Below are 25,895 nucleotides of genomic sequence, written 5' to 3'. Positions count from 1 at the left end.
AGCTCCAACCCAGGGATGGGATGTGCAATGGGTGTCACAGGTGAACCACCCCTCAACTTTTGCAAGATACTGATTTCAGCAGGACTACTCCATCCACCCACAGGATGCAACAAGTGGCTGTTTCCCCAGTCTCTACCAGAGAAATCAGCTTTCATATATGCTGCCTGAGCATGCACGTCTTCCCTCTCCATTTTATAGGCATACTGCGCCACCAAGCAACTGAGCTACTACTTGCATTTTTGACCCCTGGGCCAAAGTCAGGACTTTATCCCTTTACACCACTATTACTGGTTATGGATGGTAAGCTTTCATGGTGGGACTAATGTTAGGCACTAGTATATCTTACTGGTTGTGATTTATGCTGTTAAATTCTTGATCGGTATGCAAAGGTATTCTCAGAGTGATCCTTTTCCCAAAAAAATCTATATAAAAGATAGAAATAAAAACGTGGGATAATCCAATTGCTACTTAATGCTGTCCTGTTTATTGAATTTCCTAATGAGTGCTTCCATCCAGTAGATTTCGTGTAAAAAAAAAAAAAAGGGGGGGGGGGGTCATCACTTAGGCAAGCATCTTCCAATCAGGCTGAGAGCTAGCTTGGACCAATTTGCAGTCAATCAAACTGCCAATGACAACAGCTTCCTCTACCACACCCACTTTTCAGAAGTATGTAAGCATGTCAATTAAATGTAATCGCATTCATTAAAAACTTATCTGATGACTTCTACTGGAAGAGAGCACTAATAAAGAAACTCAGCAAACCAGGCAACATTAAGTAGCAACTGGATTGTTCTGTGTGTCTATTTTAAACTTTTATATAAAATCTACTGGGAAAGGGGTCAGTTTTTGAGAATTCACTACACACTGATCAAGAGTATCCGTGGTGGTGCAGCGGTAGCGTTGTTGCCTCACAACAAGAGGTTCTCCCGTTCGATTCTTGGCTGGAATGCAGGGAGTGCCTTCTGTGTGGAGTCTGCATGTCCTCCCCGCAGTTGGACAGGCATTCGAAAGACATGCATAAATGGGTGTGCCTTCGTTGAAGGTTGAACGTTGAGCTGGCACCTCGGCATTCGTCAAAATTTACTGCCAATCCATTAGCGGACCGGAGTTCCGCTGTGGCGACCCCTAACCCGGAAAAGCCGAAAGACAACAACAACTACACACTGATCAAGGAGGAGGATGATTTTATTTTTTCACAGTTAAGAGACTGAGGTCTTGTCTTAGCTTTTATTATTATTATTATTATAAGCCACAGTGGTGCAGCGGTAGCGTTGTCGCCTCACAGCAAGAGGTTCACCTGTTCGATTCTCGGCTGGAGCGTCTTGTGTGTGGAGTCTGCATGTCCTCCCCGCGGTCGAGTGGCGTTCGAAAGGTATGCGTGAATGGGAGTGCCTCCGTTGAAGGTTGGGCGTCGAGCTGGCACCTCGGCACCGTAAAAATCTACTACCAATCATTAGCGGACCAGAGTTCCGCTGTGGTGACCCCTAACCGGGAAAAGCCAAAAGAAGAACATTATTATTATTATTATTATTATTAAGCTAAAGGGGTTAGACTTGTAAAAAGAATTCTATGGTTATTTACCAGGTGATGCTCTGGAACTGTAAATACCCATCTTACCTGCACAGAAAATTAATGAATTTGAGAAGATCAGTGGTTAGACATTTAATAAGCAATGAAAAGAGGAGGGAGACCAAGACAGAACCTTTAGATATGCCTTAACTAGGAGGAATCAAATTTTATATGGAGGAGCTTAAACTGACAGAAAAGAACCTTTTATGCAAGTATTTTTAAACCAGAAAGAAGCACTGTCACCAATGCAAGCTGTTGAACAAACAAAAGAATAGGGAATGTAATATTAGACTGAAGATATTAGTCAAGGCAAATGGCTGTAGTGTCTTGTAAGGTTCCCCTTGTCCAAAAGCTTGAGGGATGCAAAAGGAAAGGATTCTCTCAACCTAAGTTTAACTATCAAAACTTTGCTGTGGTACTCATTGCAAATAAAATCAACAGTCATGATGCTACATCACATGCTTGAGGCTGGTTGAGACACTATAAGAACCTCTCAACTCTGTTAAAGATGGCTGCCAAGAGAGTTCTTCTGTCCCTTTCATTGTTACCAACCAAAGGAAGGCATGAAGCTTAATCCTTGCATGCAAAGAGATCACTGCAGGGAAAAACTCAGAGGGCAGATATTTTGGCTGATGCATTATTTTTGATCCATTACTTTCCACTCTACCTCCAACACTTAGAACTGAAGACTCTCTTGCTGATACCAGTACTGGCCACCCTCAGCAAGACCTAAAGCTGGCCTAGAACTTCTTGTTCCTTCGTACCTGTACAGGTATAATGAAGTGCTAGCATTTGTTGCACTCCTTCACTGTGTGTGCTCTCCCAAGCCAGTGCTGTCATACATCCTGGGCAATCACCTGATAAATGCACAACCATTTTGAAGGAACTTGGGCAATAAACACAGTAAACTTTCTTAAAACAAAAGCTATACAGAAACTATGGGAGTAGGGAAAACTATGAAGTGCATATGATCCATGTGCCCTCCAAGGTTAGTGATACTCTCTCAGAGGACATACACAGGCTGTAGTACAGGAGCTAGAGACTACAGGAATTATATTCCAAGACCAAGATCACAATCTAAAAGTAGTAAATCCCAACAGTTATCCAATCTAGATGGTCATACTAGGCACAGTAAATGTATGAAAAGATGACAGTGTAGCACAAAAAACAAGCACTGGAGTTATTTATTGTTCACTGAGGAAAAAAACATGCATGTTTCATATTTGAAGAAATTTAAGAGAGATAAGCATACAAGGGACATTTTGTTTCAGTTGTTCAACATACATACTATGGAATAAACAGGCTTCTTTAACATATCTCCCTAAAACACTGCTTATTCAAATGGAAAATATAACCTAGTTATCCTTCTGAACTACACAAACACTACAATACTTTTGGAATATCACAGGAGACTTAACACTACCAACTCTTTACTCATTTCATTGTGAATTACATACTGGTACCATGTGTCTTGCATGAAACATTGGCACTGAAATGGGGCCTTATATCAACTTATACTTGTTGTTGTTGTTGTCTTTCAGCTTTTCCCGGTTAGGGGTCGCCACAGCGGAACTCTGGCCCACTAATGATTGGCAGTAGATTTTGATGAATGCCGAGGTGCCAGCTCGACGTTCAACCTTCAACGAAGGCACGCCCATTTACACATATCTTTCGAACGCCCACCCAACCGCAGGGAGGACATGCAGACTCCACACAGAAAGCACTCCCCGCACTCCAGCCGAGAATCGAATAAACTGTTTATTTGAAACTTATTTATTTAGAGAATTTACACATACTTTGAGAAACTCAGTTGCAATATAAGCAACATTATGACTTCTTACATGCCAACTATATTTATTTACTTATTTATTGACAACTGAATAACAGGAAAATCCGACTATGTAGAAGCCCATTTTCAGCAGAGGCCCGAGCAGAAAACCTCCAAATTATTACAAAACACTAAGTGCAATAATTTTACAATCTCCACAAATAAAACAAAAACATCTACAGTTTAAAATAATAACAAAATTAGACCTAATTTAAAAAATGTTTTAGGGGGGCTTTGAACCACATTATTTTTTTTAAACAAGAAGCATCTTTATTAAATTATCACATAGCCAATCATACATTTATATAAAGAAAAACAAAGCATGTTGACATAATCTTAGTTGCAAGTATTTTACAGTACATCACAAACCATACTGACATAATTTTAGATGCAAACATTATACATCGCTTATAACCTACCCAATCACTGGCAGTCAAACATGACATAGCTGATTCAAATCCTGCCTTCTTTTATACCTCATTCATCCCCTGTATGCATTGTTCCCACATTTCCCATTTTTTCTTATGTAATTTGCTCCTATCCTTTTCTTAAGATCCCAATTCCAGTTTTATCTGTTACTATATTCACTACCTTCTAGTACAGTTGGTTTAGATTCTGATTTCCATTTTCGAGTAACTGCTTTTTTGGTAGCCACCATAATTAGATGCAACAAGGACTTACTGTGTCTAGGCAATTCAGATACTGTATCGTAGTTTACAAAAATCATTTCCCTAGTTACACCAACTTACTCACCTAGCATCTCTAATAGAGTTGTCTGCAGGGTATCTTAAAAGCTTGTCAACTCATTACACTACCAGAAAAATATGCTCTCAATTACCAATTTTTTCCCCATCACACTTCCAACATTTGCTGTCTACCTGAGGAAAAATTCTCTGGAGTCTACTTGGGGTATAAAGATATCTATGTAAACATTTCCAAGCAAAAATCCTAAAACTTCTAGATTTTGTAACATATTTGGGAGACAAACGTACATCCCCCCCATTGTTTCGTTGAGAATTACTTATCTAGTCTCTCTCTCTTCCCAATGCTTTCCAACCTCCTCTGATTAATTCTTATAGTTGCCATGCAATATTTTATATGCTCTACTAATTATTCCTTTTTTTAACAGCAGCTTCTGTTCTAGATTCTATTAAAACTCTACCAATGCTGGTCTTTCATTTAGGACCCCCCCTCTACTTCTTTATCTTTGCCTTCCTTATTAAGGACCGATATCAGAGTACAGGAAATCTCTAATCTGCAGTCCAAATAAATCATTGGCATCTTCCCTAACACCTTTGCCTCTGTAGTTATTTGCTCTTAATACCTTGGTTCCTTTGCCAGTTTTCGCCAATAAATTCCAGTCTCCTCTTGCTATTGTCTGTATTCCGAATTTCAGTCATCCTCATCGGCAGGACCTCCTTTCTTCATTCCTGTGTTGGCTTAGTTCTTAGAATACTTTCTGGTACTTTATGAATATAATATTCTGTGATTCTCCTTAAAGGTTTACATCCAAAATCACAGTCTCTGCTTATTTCTTGACCCCCCCCATTTCATCATCATCACTTTCAACTTTGAATTACAGTTTTTCCTTCTGCTATGTAGAGAAACCTTAAATGTGTAGCTCTGAAATATCTCTTCAAATCAGGTAATCCCAATCCACCTTGTTCTACTGGAAGAATAAACTTCTCACCAGACTCTTGCCATCTTCTCAACCCAGATAAAATCCTTCAGCTCTTTATCAATTGCTATCCACAAGTTCTCCTCTGGTTGATAAAAATATGCCTGACCTGTATACAAGATTAAAGGGACTACAACATTTTAACTGCTTGCATCTTACTATCCATACCCATACAACAGAGCTTCCAATTTCTCGTTTTTTGTATTTTTTGTTTAGTCTCTTCCCACATATCCTTAGCTGCCACACCAAAATCATTTTTATCCATACTCCTAAATACTTATATCATGTCCCCATAAATACTGATAATGCTGAACCAATTTGTGTGTGGGTACATAATTTAATACTATTGCCTTTGTTTTAGCTTCATTAATTTTGTATCCTGAAAAGATCTGAAAATGTTCCACAATACTGTAACATCCTTTTCTGGTTTGATCATGTATAAAACAATATCATCTGCAAACAGGGCCAGCTTTTCTCGACTACCATACCAATTATGTCCTTGAATTTCTGAGTCCCTTACCTTCTTTGTCAATGGTTTTAAATATAATGCAAATAACAAAAGGGAAGAGGACCCCCCCCCCCGGTTCCTCTGCTCAAGCAGAAATGATCACAGTGGAACCCACCCACTTTCATTTTCACCTGCAATCCCTCATACATCCCCCTAATCAACACTAATTTTATCAAGGAATGCAAATGCTTCCATTGCCCTGCTCATAAAGTCCTAGCTAACTGTCAAATGCTTTCTTCTGCATCAAGACTCACCAACAACATGTTCCCTCTGGATCACCAACATTCTGTTAATGTTGTTGAGTTTTTGCCTCCCCTCCACAAAACCACACTGATCCATATCTGTCAATTTTAGCATTACTTTTGTCATTCTTTTAGCCATTATAGACATGAACACTTAATAATCATGGTTTAGTATTGAAATGGGCGTGTATGAAGCTGGATCTGATGGATCTTTACCCTCTTTAGGTATTACAACTACCACTGCTTTATTCCAGGATGTTTGTACTTCTTCTCTTAAAATACTGTTAAGCAAAACCTTCCAGCTCGTTCAGTTTTTTCCCTCCTAGCTTCCAAACTTCTACAGGAATACCATCTATTCCTAAGCTAATATAAAAATATTGGTTAAGAAATGATACAAAGTATATGACAATCACTTAATATTTAGAGAAATTTTAAACAGCTTGTAGAGAAATTAAAGGCAAGGTAAGTTATTTTAATATAATAGAAATTGGAATATGAAGTGAGGAAAAAACAGGCTTATGGTATATTTAGACAGAAAATTGGGGAAGATAATTAGATAGCAGTAAGGAAGTAATGAAGAAGAAATTTTTAGAACTAGAAGTCTGGGAACCCAGGGTCAGGGAAACAGAAGTATGATGGAGACAACAGTCAGGGGGTATTACAGTTCATTTCAGCGAGTCCCAATCTGCTGGAATCTGATATAAATAAAAACTCTGAAAAACTGGGATACAAGAACACTTTGCCCAAAAGACATTGGTAAAAACCTAAAAGCGACTGCCCAAAGGCCTGCACACACAACAATGAAACTACTACTACTCCATTAAAGCTATAAGTTCAGGCAGCTTTTTTTCCCCTAGATGTGGGCATTAGTAACTTCTTTTCAGTTTCCTTTAGTCATGTTTTGCCTCAGCCTCATACATATAGTGTATCTGCAGCCCTCAACCAGTATGGAAACATCAGAGAAGCACAAAATGAAAAAGAAACCAACCATTGTCCACAGCGAAAACAGAAAAATGAAATTCTACTTCTGAACTGTGCTTGTGTCATACAGTTAAAATGTCATATAGAAAACACCATGAAATAATTAAATCTAGTTACTAAAATAATGTTAAAAAAGTTTGTGACAGAATCACCAAGCTGTTAACAATACTTTTCAAAAATTAATTCTCCATTTACACTAGGGTTGCCACCTCACATAAGGCTAATTCCTGGAGATGCTACTTTAATGTTAAACACAAATCGTACTGTTTGGCCTAAGTAATGTTCGACTTGGAGACTATAAATTTTTGATATGTTAATATTCATAATGATTGTACAACGCATACTATGTACAGGAAAAGTTCAAAACAATAATACAACTGTAAACTAATTATTCAAATGTTCATTTTGTGCGCTTTGGTAGAGTCACAAAAACTACTTACACTTAAAAGTATATTTCTGATCAGATCTTGCAGCCGCCAACAATTTAGGTGTCTTCATCAAGAATTCACGAAACTGAGAACAACTGTACCTCAAATTTTCGCACACCTGCAGCTCAGCACACAAAACACCAAGTCCCAGACTTTTTCTCCCTTTGGTCCACAAAGAATTCATCACACTGCAAGTTCGTTCACATGAAGAATTCAACGCAGGTATAGAAAATACAAAGGATACAATATTAAAAGAGTTCCATCACCAAACTTCCTATGTGTCAATTTTGCAAAAAAAAATTCTTCAATCGACCACTCGTTTATTTTTTTTCCACCAGCTCTGTTTGGATGTCACACAAAATACAGTAGTCATCATAGTACTCGATATCAATGCAAAACTTGTCTGCCAGTTCCTCGAATAAGCTTCACATCACTGGTTCTTTCAAGGTTAAAGCTCTCATTGCTTGAAATTCTGAATCCTGGTAATTATACCACTTGTCTAGGTAGTTTATACACTTGTTGTAGACTTGATCAGAATCAGCTTCAAAGTGCCTTTTCTTATCCTGTGGAAATTTTTTAAGCATGTCTGCAGCAGCCTTTCCATAAAATTTGTCTTGCTAGCGATCTGCAATTTGCTGTCTTACTCCAACCATAATATCATGCAGTTTGGAACTAGTAGTTTGATCAGACTCTAACATTAGCACACTACTTTGAAAGACCTGCATAACATTGTGTAAGAAACAGCAGTATAGTCTAGGTAGGGACTCGCTTTCTTAGTCTCTAAACGCATCCAAAATTACTTTATGGCATTATTCTTCTCCCCGTGAAACAAAGTAAGACTGCAAAGCAGGCCATACTAGAAGTATTCTTTCAAGTGCTGTAAGTAATAACCATCTCGTCGGTACATGATGATAAATGTCTTGATACTCAAGTTCGACAAAAAAAAAAAATTACTGGAACTGTGCAGTTCGTTTGGCATATCCTGAAATTTCAGCATAAACTTTGAGAATGAGAATTTCAATGGCCATTGACAAAGTTTTGCATGCCTGTTTAACACAATTATGCAGAATCTGGCACTTGCAATTCACTGAAATGAGTTCAGAATTTCTTTTTTTCAGTTTCTCATACATAGAAATCTTCTTGCCAAAATTCACTGCAGCATTATCCTCAGAAAATGCAGACACTCTGCTTATGTCCAATCCATTTTTCTCTATCACTTCAACTAATCTACCCATTATCACCTCAATGCCTTCATATGAATCTTCTTAAAAGTCTAGCAAACCATGTTTTATCCCTTGTCTGAAAAATACTGCACTTTAACTGGAAAACGTTTAATGCTTCCTTTGTTTGAAGAGTCAGCTGCTACTGAAAAGTACTTTGACTCTTGTAAGTCAGAGATCAACTGTTCTTGTGAAGCAGGAGTGAGAACATTTTCAATTATATTAGTTGCTTTTGTTCTGCTACAAGCAATCCTTTTCTCAATACTAGATTCTGGGAAAACTGTTCCCATTATCTTGTTACAGCAATCTTGACTTGCATAGTTGTGATGATGCTTAACACAGTGGTAAATTAGAGTTACTTCAACAGCTGTTATAAGATCGGTCTCTTTGGTATTTGGTTTTCTGAAGAATCTTGCCATGACTCTATTTTTTTTAAGCTGCTTCATATTTTTATTATGTTTCTCTGATGCTGCATGCACTACTACCGATCTGCGTCCTTCGTACTTTACTGTAAATGTGTGATGGCAAATTTTTGCATTCTGCTTCAGACTCTGCTTACTTACTCAACCAATCCTTAAAATCATCATCTTTTAGCCATTCATCATTGACTGAACAGTGATCCTTCTTTTTTGCCTTTATACAACTTTCAGATTCAGAATCTCAATGCTTTGATTCGGCCATTGTGACTTGCAAAATTTTATTGCTCATGCGCAGTGCAGCCAAGGCAACAAATTAAATACAGTAGACTGTAAGTTATCCAGCACCCATGGAGATTGGCACAGTACATACTCTGCTTCCAGGGCAGCAGGCAGCTATATGGTCGATCTTAAGGTGTCATACATTGTGGATGACAGTTCAGCCACACCCAAGAACATGTAGACGTAGACTGCGTACATTTTTTTATGGACAAGAAATTTCTTGTTTGGAAAACCAACCCAGAAGAAAGTGAAATACATAATAAACTAAGGAACTGGTTAAACAGCTTTTTTATTCTCCTATTCTTGCTGGTAGATGCCCGATAAGTGTAATTTCCGGTTGCTAAAGAGTTAAATCTAAGAACAAAAAATCTGGATAAAGCAGTAAATAATGGGCAATATTTAATAACTGTCCCTATTTTTGGGACCTTGCCCCACTTTTCTTTAAGGCTTTGTCCAGATTCCTTACTCTAAGAGGTCGAGAGGTATGGAGCGAGAGTGTGTGTGTGTGTGTGTGTGTGTGTGTGTGTGTGTGTGTGTGTGTGTGTGTGTGTGTGTGTGAAGAGAGAGATCGGGAGAGTGAGTGCGCAATGTGTGAATGAATGCGTAAGTCAAGTCAAGTGGCATACCTCTCAACCTCTTAGAGCAAGAAATTCAGACAAAAGCATGAATAAATGTGGGACAAAGACCCAAAAATAGGGATAATTTTTAAATATTGCTCTTACAAACTTAAAAAGTTGAAAGAACAGGTTTGTGCATTAGCATTAATTTTCTGAAGGTTAATAAGTCTAAATCTCAAATGTCTGTCATTATTTTCTAACTTCAGTCTTTAATTATTTGCCACTAACACCAGAAAACCACAATTTTATGGGAAATAGACCAAAAATATGAGGCAAAAATCTGTACAGTTGAGGCAAGTGGGTGTGTGGCTGCATGCGTGTGTGTGTGTGTGTGGCATGTGGGTGTGACAGTGAGAGCGATGTGTGAATGAATGCCAGTATGGATGGGGAACTGTGTGTGTGTGTGTGTGTGTGTGTGTGTGTGTGTGTGTGTGTGTGTGTGTGTGTGTGTGTGTGTGTGTGTGTGTGTGTCAGTGAGTGAGTGAGTGAGTGAGAGAGAGAGAGAGATGTAAATTCCTGGATATTTCAGAGTTTTTTTTAATTACTTCTGGGAGATGGGCAATGCTATGAAAATCCTGTAGAATCCTGGGCAATCCTGGAGAGGTGGTAACCCTAATTTACACACTTAATCCACTGCAGGGTAACAGAACAGCTGGAGCTTATGGCTCTCAAAATGTGCAAGGCAGAGAAACCGATTCTGAAGAGGGTGGCAGACAACTGCAAAAAAATAACGTGCACATGCAGACGTGCATGCATGCATACACATGTGCACGCACGCAAGGACGCCCACATATGCACGCACACCCACACGCGCATAAAACACAAAAACACAAATGCATTCACAATTTGCAAAATTATGAATGCAAATGCAAAGTGTTTACATTTTGCAGTTAGATAACAGTGATTTGAGGCAGTATTTTGAACAGAAAAACCTGTAATTATCATTCTAATATCATTAACACTTGCATAATGCATCCCTGTTACAAACAGATCAATATCTGTGTGTCAACATGTGAACGAGGAAGCAACGAAATACATACAGAGGTATCTTCAACATTTGCCATCTTACTCCAAAAAGGAAATAAAGCACAGTAAAAAATGAACCTGTATGACAATGCTGCTACAAACTGGAGCACAGTTAGGAAAAGCTAAGAAAACATTTGGACAAGTGATGAACACTGCTTACCTTAGGAATACCAATGCATATATTCTTGACATTTATCCCATCAGGGAGCTGAAATGGCTTGAAGGACTCTTGCACAGTGGTAGAGTCTTTGGGATCATGACCAGCGAGTATACCTGTACACAGACAAGAATATTAATCTACAATATACAAAAAAAAAAAGAAAAAAGCTTCAGGTATGCTTATGTGCAGAAAACATTTTTGAGCAGGTTACCTAAAACAGTAGCTGCATCATCCACACACCTAGTGAAAATGCCAGGCACATCCATCGAATTTACTAGAGGAATCAGACCATGACGGGAAACCAGCCCATATGTGGGCTTTAGCCCTACAACTCCACAGTGAGCAGCTGGGTTCCTTGTGGATCCACCTGTATCAGATCCCAATGTCCTAAGAGAATGAAGAAAATGTTAAAAACTAAAACTTACTAATGATGTAGCATTCCACACACAACTTACTGAACACAGGATAATATTTGGCAAAAACTGGCAAGCTGTAATAGTGAGTTGCAGAACACAGTGAAATACAGTATTCCCAGAAGTTACAATAAGATACACTGCAACTGTTATCTCTGTGTGGACAACTGTGCTGTAACAAGAAAGTAACGATTATACAGCTCCAAAAGAAAAACATGAATAATGTGACTATTCAACAATGGGAAGTAACACATTTTAAAACTACAAAAGTTTAACACTACCAATATAAACTGGAATGAAATTTTCTATAAATGAAGATGAATTTGTTAGAACTCGAAGCCAGGGAACCTAGGGTCAGGAAACCAGAATGGAGGTAGGATGGAGCCAACCGTGAGAGGGTGTTATAGTACACTTCAGCAAGTCCCAACCTGCTGCAGTCTGATCATTTGAAACACAGGCAGTGAAAAGCTGTGAAAGAAAAACTATTTTATATGACGGCAAGTCACCATGCCCCCTGTTATCCCCTTACTGAAGTTAGACAAGTCCATGGCACTTTATAAACTCACTGCTTCTGCATCTGTTTGCTGAATCCATCTCAAACCGCTGGGTCATGGGGAATCTGCACCCAAGTCAAGAACTACCACAAGCAGAGAGAGAGTTAAAACAGATATAAAAATTATAGCTTTGGTCTCATGTGTGTATTTTTAAGTTCTGCTGGTGGACAGGGAATCCCTAATGTTATGGTACAGGTACTCCGTTTAAGGGCTGGTATGAAAGAAAGGGATATGAGAAGTTCAACTTATAGGTTCATAAGTGTGTACTAGGCTAATGGCCCTGGAGCCTTTACAAGCCTAGCCCACAGAAGTGCCCTGGCATCGTGCCAACCATTATTTCCCAGCGCCTCTATCAAGTACGGCCACTGGAGTGATCCCCGGGATAGGCTTTCTATTACCCATCCACTCATTAAGATTTCTCTTTAAGAGGGACAGCGAGGTGCTCTGCTTGACATGTATGGGAAGTCTACTCCAAAGCATGGGCAGTCTCTGGGTGAGGAACCTGTCCCTCCAGCATGTTCTGTTGATTGTGGTTATGAGGGTGAGGTCTCTGGAGTGCGTGGTGTGGAGGGATTGGGATTTCTTTAGATGTAGCATTTCTAACAGAGCTGGGTCAGACATGGCTTTGTAAGTCAAGCAGAGATCTCCTCTAAGTAGGCGATATGAGACAGAAAATATCTGGAGTCTTTTGAGTCTGTCCCTGTAGGACATGTGTTTAATGCCTAGGATCCTCTTCGTGAGGTACCTCTGTGGCCTCTCCAGCTGTTGCAGGTGTCTAGTGAGGTACATGCCAAATAGGGCATTATACTCTATGATTGGTCTAATGAGGGAAGAGTAGAGAGAGAGAGAGACGATGACCTCTTTCTTCCTGGATGCAAAGTCCTTGGTAATGAGATGTGCCAAATAGGACGTTTTGACAACAGTGTCAATGTGGTGGTCGAAGGAGAGGTTGCTGTCATCCTGCGTCCCCAGATCTCTTACAACACCTTCAGTGTTCAGTGGTGTTCCATCGATGTGGTAATTAATGGGAACTGAGTTTTTACCAAAGGGGATGATGACGCATTTTTTGACATTAAGCTTAAGGCCATGGTTTTGACACCAGTCATTGGTCTCAGTAAGCCCTTTCTGTAGGATGGCTGCATCACTTGGTGAGTTAATAATGTCTCCCAGTTTGCAGTAGTCTGTGAACTTGGTCAGCCAGAGTCCTTTGTGTTGGCCTGGACTTCTGAGAAGTAGATGCTGAACAGGAGAGGACACAGGACCGATTCCTGTGGGACTCCACTCATGACTGGTTGGCAGTGTGGCTTGGAGTTCGCTACTTTCACACTGTGTGTTCTATCTGTGAGCCAATTTGCAACCCACTTAGTGATATAGGGGTTGATGCCTAGTTTGGTGAGTTTATCAATAATTCCTGAGTGAGGAATGGTATCAAAGGCCTTGGCCAAATCGATGTAGGCTGTATGCACTGCCTTACCTTCATCCACAGACCTGGTGACTGATTCAAAGAAGTCAACCAGGTTGAGCAGGCATGATCTCCCTTTCACAAAGCCAAACTACATGGGGTCCAGAGTTTGGAGATTTCCTATATCTTTATAAAAATAAATACAAAAGTGAAGATCTTCCACAATGTGTGCAGCATATGGTCATACAAACATAAGGCCTACACAAGTTCTGGGACCAAAATAAAAGTGGCTGAAGCAGTGAGGGGAAAAAACTCTCCCAGTAAATCAGTTTAAGACTTTCCATTACAGCAGAAAGCAGACAGCAGAAAAATTATGTACAGTTTTCCTGCATCCTCAGTTAGTGGTGTGTGATCTGCTTCCTCAGGTACAGCATGGACTGGCAATGAAGGCTGCTGCATCTTTTTCCATATATATGCCAGTGTTGCATGTTTCTTAGACATATGGACACAATCATTTTTAAGCTCTCTGTCTGGGCTAGAAAAGTTGTACTTCCCCATAATACACCAAAAACACACAACAGTGTAGCACATTGTTTTGATCTTCTAGCTTCAGAAAATCAATACCCGATATTTCCTTCCATGAATGTTAATATTAATTAATGTACAACTGCACAGCAGCAAACACAGGATCAGGTGAGTGTCCTATGTTTTTTTACAGAAATAATAGGTGATTTTTAAGTTTCTCACCTCCTAAATTCATACTAAATTACTTCAAGGATGGTAGAATGTAGGATGCAGCACATCAAAGTGGATAAAATGGTACAGCACTAAAGCTAGACATAATCATTTTATTTTTGTACATTTGTTTATTTATCAAAATCAAATGGTGACTTCCAGTGGTAATGGACTGCAGCACTAGTGCAGGGAATTTGGGGAAAGGAAAAGAAATCGTGCTTATTCAATTAACGACACAGTGTGTTAAGAGATGTACACAGTAAATGAAAAGAAACAAAAATGCTTGCTGAATCTGAAACTGTTAGGTCTTTATGAACCAGACCCGCATGAATCACACTATTTAAGATGGGCTGAGAAGCAGATGACACAGCTTGCTGGGTAAAGTAAAATTTACTGGTAACTATACAAAGCAATCCTGTAAGACACCTAAAATAAAAGTGATGACAGTTTTGTACAGGATGGGAAGTAATATAGAATCCCATGTTCTTTCCATCCCATCATTCAATTGGTGCACTGTTGATTTTAAAGTTTTAAAAGTGTTTCACTAAATAATTAGTCGGAAGGAGATCCACTAATGATGTGCAAGCCTTAAGATCATAGTAGCCAGCACAACTGTTTCCTGACATTGATCAAATGGAATTCCCAGGTCAGTTGGGATTTATTTAGTAATTCCCTCCATTCTGAACAGGGCTATCAGCTGTTTTGCCATGAATTTTGCAAAGACCGTATACATTAAGGTATCAGTATGTACTGATGGCTCTCAGCAGACTTGTGTAAAAGTTCCACTAGATTCACAGCAGTGCTCTTAAATATAACATCGAGTACTGGCCATAATGATAACAATGCACAATGATTTGCAAGATGGAGTTTGCTGATAATCAAGGCATGAAGATCAACATTAAATGGCAACAAAAATCTCCAACCAAAAACATCTTCTTAGAAATCACTTTTTCATTCTTCTGCTCCTTTGAGCTTTCCTAGTATACGGGTAGAATCCAAATTTAGGACTGTGCTCATAATAAGGCTAAGGAATCAGTAACTGTTTAATTACCTTTTCTCCCCTTGTTTCTATTCATCACACAAAATTATTACCCAGTTATTTAAAAAAAGTAAAGGCAAGTGGCCTAACTGTACAGGTATCAATCTCATCTAGGACTTGAAAAAAATTATTCCAGGCTATGCTTAAAGTGGAAGTAATTTAATCAGAATTGTGTTTCTGGATCAATGTAAATATTTACTTCTGTCTACTTAGTCTTGCAGTTAACAAATGAAGAAAAAAAGTGCATTCAATATTAGCTTTGCACATGCACCTTTGCAATGGTAATCTGCAGCTATGCATGTCCAGTGTTGATTAAATTACACGGACAGGCATCATGGTGGCCGACCTGTAGACTCAGTGCTAGCTAAGTTCCGATACAACAGTGATGTTTTTAACCAAAGTATACAATTTACAGTCTTTTGAAACAAACTCTTTTGTGAGCCTTATATAAATTGTAAGCTCTACCGTGAATTGCCCTAGGAAAAGATCTTGACTCAGTGGTTGCAGACATCCACGTGTTCTGCTATTCTCAGAGATGCATGGGAAAATGAGAAAGGTATTATATAAGCCAAAGACAGTTTTTGCAAAAATGTTTAAAGGACAGTCTTGATTCGAGAAAGCTGCAGCGACAACGGAATTCTTCTTTTCTTTTGCCTTGGGATTGTCATTGTTGATTGGCCTGAAGGGAGAGCTTCATTTTGACAGTAATTCCCCATGTGAACTGTGACTGTTGAACTACGCCAAGGGAAATAAAAGGGGAAGAAAAATTTAAGAACTGTTGAAACAAGTCAAAGTTAAGCAAAGTCTTTATTTGATGGATCCGAAGTGGTACAGTATTAAAAAGATTGCCTTAGTGGTTGCAGATATCTGCGTGTTCTGCTATTCTCCAAACTGAGTGGGACAAAAGGAGAAAGGAAATATATAACACAAGAAGAGTCTTTTTAAAGGATAATCTTGTTTTGAGTAGACTGCAGTGACAACAGGAACCTTCTTTTCCTTCCTTTGTTTTACCTTGGGATTGTCACCATTAACTGGCCTAAAAGCCTCCACATGAACTGCAACTCTCGATCTTTATAAAGAAAGATACAAGGGGAAGAAAAATTTAAAAACTGTTGTAACAAGTCAAAGATAAGTTAAGTCCTTTATCTAATGGATCTGAAGTGGTATTAATCATTATCTTTTATATTTTTCTTTTACAAAGAAAAAAACAAAATGAACTTGTTTAAAATGGGGGATCTGACTCTGGGGCCCAGATACACAAGCTTCGAATATTCTGCACTATAAGGCGAAGGTAACAGCAATAAGGAGAATGTGAAGTCAAGAAAGGAGTCTTTGAAATGAACCAGAGCTGAATCTCAACTAAACTAAACAATTCTTTATTTGATGGATCTAAAGTGGTATTAAAGACGTTTGACTTGGTGGTTGCAGACATCCAGGTGTTCCACTGCTCTCCGAACTGAATGGGAGAAAAGGAAAAGGGAAATGAATAAGCCAAGAGGAGTCTTTGCAAGAATGTTTAAAGGATAATCTTGATTTCAGAAGGCTGCAGTGACAACAGGAAACTTCTGTTCTTTTCCTGGCTTTGCCTTGGGATCGTCTTCGTTAATTGGCCTGAAGAAAGAGGTACATTTCGACCATAGGTCTCCACAGTTCAGAACTATGCCTCTCAAACTATAAAAAGAAAAAGAGGTAGAACATTTAAGAACTGTTAAAACAAGTCAAAGTTAAGTAAAGTCTTTAATTTGATGGATCTGAAGTGGTATCCAGTCATTACCTAATACAGTTTTTTTCTTTTATAAAGACAAAATAGAATAAAATTGCTGGTCCTTGTTTGAAAAGAGGGATCTAACTCAGGGGCCAAGATATACAAGCTTTGTGTATTCTGCACTGTAAGGAGAAAGAAATAGCAAATAAGGAGATTGTGAAATAAAAGGAGGAAGCTTTGAAATAAATCAGAGCTGAATTTGGTCTAAACAAAACTGCATCTGTAGAAAATACTTCTATGTTAAAGGCAAAATATGTACGCATGCTCCGTTGCTCTTAGAACTATATGGGAGAAAAGGAGAAAGGAAATACATGGTACAAAAGATTTTGGAATATTGTTTTAAATATAACTTTGTTCCAAGAAAATGGCAATGATTAACAGGTATCTTCTCTTTCATTTGCTTTATCTTGGAGCTGTTGCTGTTAAATGGCCTCATGGGAGAACTTTGATTCAGCCATCAAGTCCCCACAAGAACTGTGACTCGCGATCTACATACAGAAAAATAAAAGGGGAAGAAAATAAGAATTGTCGAAATAAGTCAAAGTTAAATTTAGACTTTCAGTTGATGGATCTGAAGTGGTAATAAACACTGCCTAACCAATATTCTTTAGGAAAGTGCTGGGACCTTATTTAATGGAGGGATCTGACTAGATGACAGAGTTATGCAAGCTTTGAGTATTTTATACTACAAGGAGAAAGAACTAGGAATAAGGAGAATATAAAGTAATAAAAAAAGAAGTTATGTACTTGCCATAACGTTCCACATGAGTTGTTAATCTCGCCTTCATTCTTTACTGATGGGGTTCAAAGCCGATCCCTCAGCTCCGATTCAGCCAATTGCAAAGCTCGAGGTCTTCAAATAGCTTGAGGCCAAGTCCCTATCCCATGATGCACCTGTGAATTACCTCAGATATTGTTTGCTGTGTATACCAATACCATATGCCATTCTTTCACTCCCAGAGAAAGGAATAGAAGGTTTGAGTAACCAAGATGGAACCAGCATCTTGGTCATCTATCAGCCCAGGAGGGGGTAGGAGGGAGGGACGTAAGAATGAAGGTGAAATGAACAACTCACATGGAACATTATGGTAAGTACATAACTTCTTTATGTGAAGTTGTTCAATCTCGTCGTTCATTCTTTACTGATGGGTAGCATCCCAAGCACCATCAATCTCGGGTGGCTCACGGGAGTATATTTCTCAGGACTGTGGATCCAAAAGAGGCCCTGTCCCTGGAGGCCTTGTCAACTAAAGGTATGAGGTTTTGACCAAGTGGCTGCTGCACAAATGTTATCAATGGGAAGTCTGGCAGAAAAGGCAGAAGATGTAGAATCTACTCTGGTTGAGTGAGCTTTAATCTTGTGGTGCAAAGGCATATTGGCAGCTGAATAGGCAAAAGGTGACACAATCAGATAACTATTTAGACAGAGTTGTTTTAGCCACTGGTCTCCCCTTCCTGGAGTCTGAAAATGAAGCAAAAACCTGGTCTGATTTCCTGAAATCTTTTATTCTATCCAAATCAAATCTGAGCTGTCTATAAACATCTAGTTTGTGCAGCATATACTCTAAATGGTTAGAATGATTGGGGAAGAATACTAGCAAATCAATAACTTGGTTGAGATTGGTTTCAGTGCAAACTTTGGGCAAGAATGAGGGATTTGTTCTAAGTGATACTCTGTCAGCATGAAATATCAAATAGGGAGGCTTGATGGATAAAGCCTGAAGCTCTGACACTCTGCAGGTAGAAGTAATAGCTACCACAAAAATGGTCTTCCAAGACAAAAAATTGAGCTCACAAGATGAAGCTGGTTCAAAAGGGGATGAATTATGCTGGAGAGCATAACATTTAGATTCCAGGGAGAATAGAAAGATTTCACAGGTGGTCTGATATGTAAAGTCCTTTTGAGAAAGGCTTTGGATAACTTGTGAGACATGACATTCAATCCTTCAAATCCAAGATGAAAATTAGAAATAGCAGCCAATTGAAACTGAACTGTTGCTGCTGCAGCTCCTTTGTTGAAGATCATAGTCAAGAACTCTAAGATGGAGGCCATAGGTGCTTGGTAAGGATCAATATTATTTTTAGAGGCCCATATAGAACATTTTTTCCATTTGCTAAGGTATAGCTTCCTAGCAGAAGATTTATGAGAACAGAAAAGGATCTGTTTTGTCTCATTGGAAAGGTTATGGAGCCTGGCTATGATGGGAATTAGAGCAGCCACGCTGTGAGCTTCAGGGACTGCAGAGAGGGATGAAGATCCCCCGACGGGTGTGTCAAAAGGTCTGGGATCCCCCAAAAGATGAAGTTGAAGGAAGGGGAACCAAATTTAACGAATGAGGACTATTAGAATGATGGCACTTCCCAGGGCTTTTGCTTTCTGTAGAACTTTCAGTATCAACGGGATGGATGGAAATGCATAGAGGAGCCCTGGAGGCAAATCGTGTACAAGTGTTTCCCTTGGGGATTCCCTCGGAGGGGGAATCAGGGCAAAGTAGCTTCTGCATTTCATGTTGATGTGACTGGCAAAAAGGTTGCAGCAAAGCTGGCCCCACCTGCGGAATATCCTGTCCGCTATTTCTTTCTTGAGGGACCACTCGTGGGGCAACAATATTGCCCTGCTCAGTTTGTCTGCTATCACGTTGGATCTCCCTGGGATGAGCGTTGCCAACAGAAAACGCTGGGTGGAAACAGCCCACTGTTAAACTCTGACAGCCTCGCGACAAAGAGGATAAGACCTGGTTCCTACTTGTTTGTTCAAATACCAGACCACCAACATGTCTGTCTGAATCGCAATCTTACCCAGAGGAAGAGAGTCCTGAAAGTACTGCAAAACCAAAAGTACTGCTCTCATCTCTAGGACATTGATATGCAGATGTATCTCTTGATCAGTCCATGTGCCTTGAGCAATCTTTCCCTGAAAATGCCCCTCCCACCATATCAGGGAAGTATCAGTAGTCACTGTGGCCGCTGGAGGGGGTAGCGCAAATGGGCGTCCTATCATGACATGAAGTGAGGTCAACCACCACTGAAGGTCTTCTTTGCAAGAGTTTGTGATCATTACAGTGTGAGTCATGGGGAGTTCTTGGTAAGACCAACAGCCATTGTAGTATCCGCATGTCCATAGCTAGTGTTATGGCTAGAATTGCTGCTGCCATCATGCCTAATACTTTGAGAACTTCCGATGCTGGTGCTTTGTCTTTTAGTATGAGACTGCTGACATATTGATGAAGAAGAGACATTCTTTCTATTGGAAGTCTTAGTGTAGTGGTGTCCAACTCTGCCCCGATAAAAACAATATGCTGCGACAGCAACAAGGCAGATTTTTCTGAGTTGATTATAATGCCCAGATGACTGCAGAGTGACAGAGTGGACTCCCTGGCCTGAATGAGTTGATGCTTGGTGGTGGCGGTAAGGAGCCAATCGTCTAAGTACGGAAACACCTGGAATCCTGGACGCTTCAAGTGAGCCGTGACCACTGCCATGCATTTGAACACTCTAGAGGGCTGTATTGAGACCAAAGGGCAGGGCTCAAAACTGGTAATGACTGGCTTCCAGCCGGAAGGGCAGGTGATCCCTGGATGGTCTGGGCCATTTTTATGTGGTAGTATGCATCCTTGAGATTTATAGAGCACATTCAATTGTCTTTCCCTAAGAAGGGAAGTACAGACTGAAGTGTGACAATCCAAAATTTCTCTTTCTTTATGTATTGGTTCAGTCTGCTGAGGTCCAATATGGGTCCCCAGTCTTCTTTGGAACCAAAAAGAATCTCGAGTAAGTTACGGATCCTGCCTGGTCTGCTGGGACTGGCTGGATGACTCTTTCTTAGCAACGTTTGTACCTCTATTGTTGCCTGTTCCCTGTAACTGGGTAGAACATCCGGGATTTTTCTTATGATTGGGAGGGGGTGGTGAATGGAAGGAAGTACCCTCTGGAAATGATACTTTGTACCCAGTTGTCTTTTATTTTGAGCCAGAAGTCTGGGTACAAAGATAAGCGACCCCTGACTGCCTCCAGAGCAGGACAGTCGGGCCTCCTCTCAGGAGCACTGGTAGGGCTTCCCAAAGAAGTTATCTCTGTCACCCTGGTGTTGCTCTGTCATGAGGGCGGTGTCTTCCATTATTGCCCCCTCCTCTGCCCCTGGAGGGGAGTTCACCACATGTGTCCTGAAAGGCTCCTTGGGATTTTCAGAGCCACATTTTTCCTCCCCTTTGACCTTTGGGGTAAGGTCAGTTAGGGGTGGAAAAACGGACCCAGATGGCAGACGGTCCTTCTGTCCTGTCCACACATGGTTAAGGCTTCCTTCACTTTAGGTCCAAAAAGGGAGAAGCCGTCAAAGGGAGTGTTCACAAAGGATGACTTGAAAGGCCCCGCGAAGGAACACAAGCGCATCCAGGAATGTCTCCCAAGAGCAACTCCTGCACCCGCTGGCCTACTTGTTCCATCAGCTGCATGAAATATAAGATGCATGGATGAGATGATAATAGAATTTAGGGTAGCAAGTTGGGCAGCAACATTGTCACAAGCTCCTGCAGCTACTGTACCCTGAAGAGCATCTCCCAACTCCTTAAGGGGATCTCTTTGCAACCTAGTAAAATGGGTTAAGTAGTTCAGTGAATGGAAAGCAAAGGTAGCTGAACTAAATATGCGCTTCCCATATCTATCCAGAATCCTAGAGTCTCTGTTAGGAGGATGGATAGACGTGGACATCTCAGACATTTCCTTTTTAGTGGCTGCCGCCACTACCATGGCATCAACTGGCACACCTTTTGTCAAAAAAGATTTGTCAAGGGGGGCAGAAATTAATTTATTAGGCCTCTTAGGGAAAGGCTCCATGGTATCTGGAGACTCCCACGCCCTTAGTGAGACCAGCTGAATCAGCTCATCGAAGGTTAAGTCACCCAGGAGGTGGAGGGCTGAGACCTGAAAGCCTTCAGGAAAACTGACTCATCCTCAGTAGGGCTTTTGGACTGCCAGTCACCCCTCTGCCTAAGGATCTCAAATATCTCAACGAAGGAGATATCCTCAGAGGGGGACTGTGGGGACCCTTCTGGCTCATCTAAGTCAGTATCCAATGTTAGAGACTCCTGTGGGGAGTCTAGGTGTTTCCTCTTACACAATCTCTTCCTGGGAACCTCATCAGTGGGAGCTTCTGGTGAGGTCTCGGAAGAGCAGGGGCCAGCCAATGGGGCTTCCTGAGGCTCTGGGTCTATGCTTGGTGAGGATGTGCAATGCGGAAGCAGACACAGACACACTAGGGGAGGAGGAAGGCAGACCAGAGGTTGAGGATGTGTTAGGAGACATAAATCTCCTCATGGCATCGAAACATCTGTACTTCGATGCGAGGGAGCCGAGAGATCCGAAGAAACCATCGACACCCCAGGTACCGGGACAGTGAGCTTCCAGCTTGAGGTAGGAGCTGAGCTCATCCAAGCCGTGGCCCCGAGAGGCAAAGTCGGAACCAAGTCGGTCCAACTGTCCTCCCTGGACCCGGCCAGAGTGTGTCGGCTCCTAGAGTCCTCGATAAGCACCAACGACGTCAGAATACACAGAGCCGAAGACACTGGAGCAAGCGTCGGTTCCTAGAGTCCCACTAATATCAGGTCTGCCTCCTCTGGCTCCGAAGGCCCAGCATGGCTCAGAGGAGGAATAGTTAAGAGTCAGTGTAATGGTCTTCAGCTCCAAAGCCATTTGGGTCAAAGCAGATATCGGCACCTGCATTAGCTAAAATGTTAACAGCTTCTGTACCACACGATCCACTTCCAAATCTAACAGGCTGATAGATGATCGAGAGGGTCGTACCGAAGGTGGTACTGACTGAAGAATAGGACTCTTCGGACATTGGTTCCAAGACTGGTGACCAGCTCTGAAAAGTAAAGACTGTCGGCTCCGAAGTCTTTGGAGCCGAAGTCGAAGACTTCTTTGATTTCTTGGAGTCCTATGCCTTGGAAGACTTTGAAGACCTGCTGGATCCATCCTGGTCACTGAAAGCTTCCTGAAACAAAGGCTTCAACAAGCCTCTATTGATTAGTTTCCTCTTCCTTTCCTGCATGACCGTAGAGGCGAAGGAATGACAAATGGCACAACTGTCTTGCAAATGCAAAGCCCCTAGAGAGTAAACAAAATTAATGTGGCTGTCTGTAACAGATGTTTTGTGGCCATACTTTGAGCACTTTTTGAAGCCAGACTTGGGGTGCTTATCCCGGTCAGCCATAATAATGTTAGAAAAAAATTACTGTTAGCACAAAAAACTAAAACAGTAAATTTTTCACAGAAGTCTGGAATAACTGCAGACTAAATCACACAACTGTAAATCTCATACAAGCCTTAAATAAAAGCAGGCTAAATGACACACAATATATATAACAAGTATAAAATGTGACATCATAAAAGCAGACTACGCAAAAAAAGAGATAGCTGCTGAGAAACAACCTTATCTAAATTAGGTAACGTTTACTGCAAATTTTAACAGTAATAAAGAACTAAGCCTTATCTAAAATACAGAAGGCTAGAAAGACCACACAGCAAATCTAAGTGACTATAACTATCCAAGAAATGTGACAAAGGTCACTAAATAACACACAGTAAGCTGAAAAAATAAATAACCTTATCTAGATTATCTAAGGTTTACTGTACTAAGGAAAAGCCAAAAGACAAACAACAACAACTGTACTAAGCCTATCTATAAAAAGCAGAAGGCTAGAAAGACCACACCAAGTAGACAAAACTACTTCTAAACTAGGCCTAAAAGAGGCCAACTAGAAATTCATAAACAACAATAAATGGGAAGGGAAACGCACTGAAAAGCTATAAGAGCTTTATCAACAATCCTAAACATCTACTTATTCTAACTAGCAAAAAGATTTTAAACAAGAGTTTAAGGAAAAAACAGCTTATCTGGCCTGAGCTAAATCAGAACCTCTGATCTGTTGCAGTGGCAAACTAGATCTGAGGTAATTCACAGGTGCATCATGAGACAGGGACTTGTCCTCGTGCTATTTTAAGACCTTGAGCTTTGCAATTTGCCAAATCGGAGCAGAGGGATCAGCTCCGAACCCCATCAGTAAAAAATGCACGGCGAGATTGAACAACTTCACATTAAAGGTTTTAAAATAAACTAGAGCTGATTATTGGTCTACATACCTTTGCATCGGTAGTAAATACATCTAAAATAAGATAAAATGGCAAATGAAAATGATCACATGGAATTTCAAACCACCAAAGCAAAATTATCAATATTTTTTCAACAGAAAAAGAAATGGTCTTGAAAAGGTCAATGGCAACCAAACAGCAAGAGGATAAAGAAGTCCGCTAATAAAGGAAACGGACCAACCTCCCATTTTAGATGAGTTAAAACTGGTTTTGCAACCTATTCAACAAGCCATACATCAACTCTCAAGTTTTCATCACCTGATAATATGATAAATCATATTTCAAATAGACTTGAAGCTACAGAAGCAAAAGTTATGGAAAATGAAGTGAAAATCGAACTACAAAAAAATTTCAACTCTAATCTTAAATCTATTCCAGATATTAAGAAGAAATTATTGGACTTGGAAGCCAGAAGCAGATGCAATGACATCTTTGTACGTGGTGTTCCTGTGTTGTATGATCAGCCAAAAATAATTGAAACTTTACACAAAATCTTTGGCCATCTACTAGAAAATCAGGCAGATGCAGATCAGCTGATCACAGAAAGGGCACGTAGAACAACCAAGAAATCATCCACTCTCGAAAAACCAAGACAAACTTTTGTTAAACTACCAAGATGTAAGCAAGATCCTTGGAGCCTCCAGGAAGAGGAAAGTAATTAACTGGAATGGCAATAAAATTACTTTTGCACATGACCTCCCTTTACAGATAAAACAGGATATACAGTAACTAGTCCCATACTGCACTTTTCTAATAAACAGAAAAAATAAATTTCAGATGAAATATCCATCCACACAAACCTTTGAATATAAAGAAGAAAAATACTCAATCTCTTCAATAAAAGAGGTGCAACAGATTTTTCAAACTATTTTCAAATTTTCTCCCAACTAAGATCTGTTATGGTATACCAATCTGGTTTAGTATTGTTTAATGCTACCAGTTAAAGTGTTAAAACAACTCCATAGTGTTTGAAAACTGTGACCGGTACGAGTCAAGGTCCTATCATGTAATGTTTGGATCACCATTTCTTTAGTGGAAAGTCCACTGTTGTGAAACGTATCTTTTTGGCTCAAGAATTACTCAAATTATACTGGAGGATAAATTGTGGACAGCAATTAAAAAAAAAAAGAATTGAAGGATTTTATCTGGGAAGGGGAGACAGCACGAGTCAAGTGGGATAAGCTGATTCTACCAATAGAACAAGGTGGACTAGGATTGTCTAATTTGAGGGGATATTTTACAGCAACACAGTTAAGGCTCTTATACATAGCACAAGCAGAAAACTATAACCCAAAGTGGAAAGGAATGATGCTGACACAGGGAGGAAGCTCAGGAAATAAGGAGAGATTGGGATTTTTGATGCAGACTCTTAAGGAGAGCAACCAAAATCATACATAGCATTATATTCATAAAACATCAGGGAGTATTCTAAGAACCAAACCAGCACAATGGAGAAAAGAGATTTTGCCGATAGGGTTGACTGTGGTCAGGGATACAGATAACAGGCAAGAGGGGGCTGGAATTTATTGAAGAAAACTGGCAAAGGAACCAAGGTATTGGGAGCAAATAACTAGAAACGGAATGGTAATATAATGGGAAAAGACCAAGAATTTATTTGGACTGCAGGTCAGAGACTGCCTTCCCTATCAAGGAATGGTATCAAGAGTATAAGCAAAGAGAAAGAAATAGTGGGCTCCTAAATGAAAGACCAGCACATAGAATCTAGAACAGAAGCTGCCATTAAAAAAGGAATAATTAGTAAAGCATATAAAATATTGCATGATAATTATAAGAATCAATCAGAGGAGCTTAGAAAGGATTGGGAAGAGAGACTGGATAAGCAATTCACAAAGACACTTGGGGAGGGGGGTATATGCACATCT

The 25,895-nt window shown here is 40.1% G+C and overlaps 1 protein-coding gene across 2 annotated transcripts in view; it reads right to left on the bottom strand.

Annotated features, from left to right (window-relative positions):
* QRSL1 (glutaminyl-tRNA amidotransferase subunit QRSL1) overlaps positions 1-25,895 on the bottom strand; it is a 679,774-nt gene that overhangs the window by 297,936 nt on the left and 355,943 nt on the right. For both annotated transcript variants that reach the window (XM_044064940.1, XM_044064949.1), the window contains 2 exons: positions 11,167-11,342; positions 10,956-11,068 (listed from right to left, as the gene is read on the bottom strand). In XM_044064940.1, the coding sequence (XP_043920875.1) occupies positions 10,956-11,068; positions 11,167-11,342 (289 nt within the window). The remainder of the gene's footprint in view (positions 1-10,955; positions 11,069-11,166; positions 11,343-25,895) is intronic.

Source organism: Protopterus annectens, chromosome 1.part0, assembly GCF_019279795.1.
Source record: "Protopterus annectens isolate FY-2018-M chromosome 1.part0, PAN1.0, whole genome shotgun sequence".
Classification (NCBI taxonomy): domain Eukaryota; kingdom Metazoa; phylum Chordata; order Ceratodontiformes; family Protopteridae; genus Protopterus; species Protopterus annectens.
Note: the sequence above shows the minus strand (reverse complement) of the source record. Positions and strands in the feature narration are given on the sequence as shown.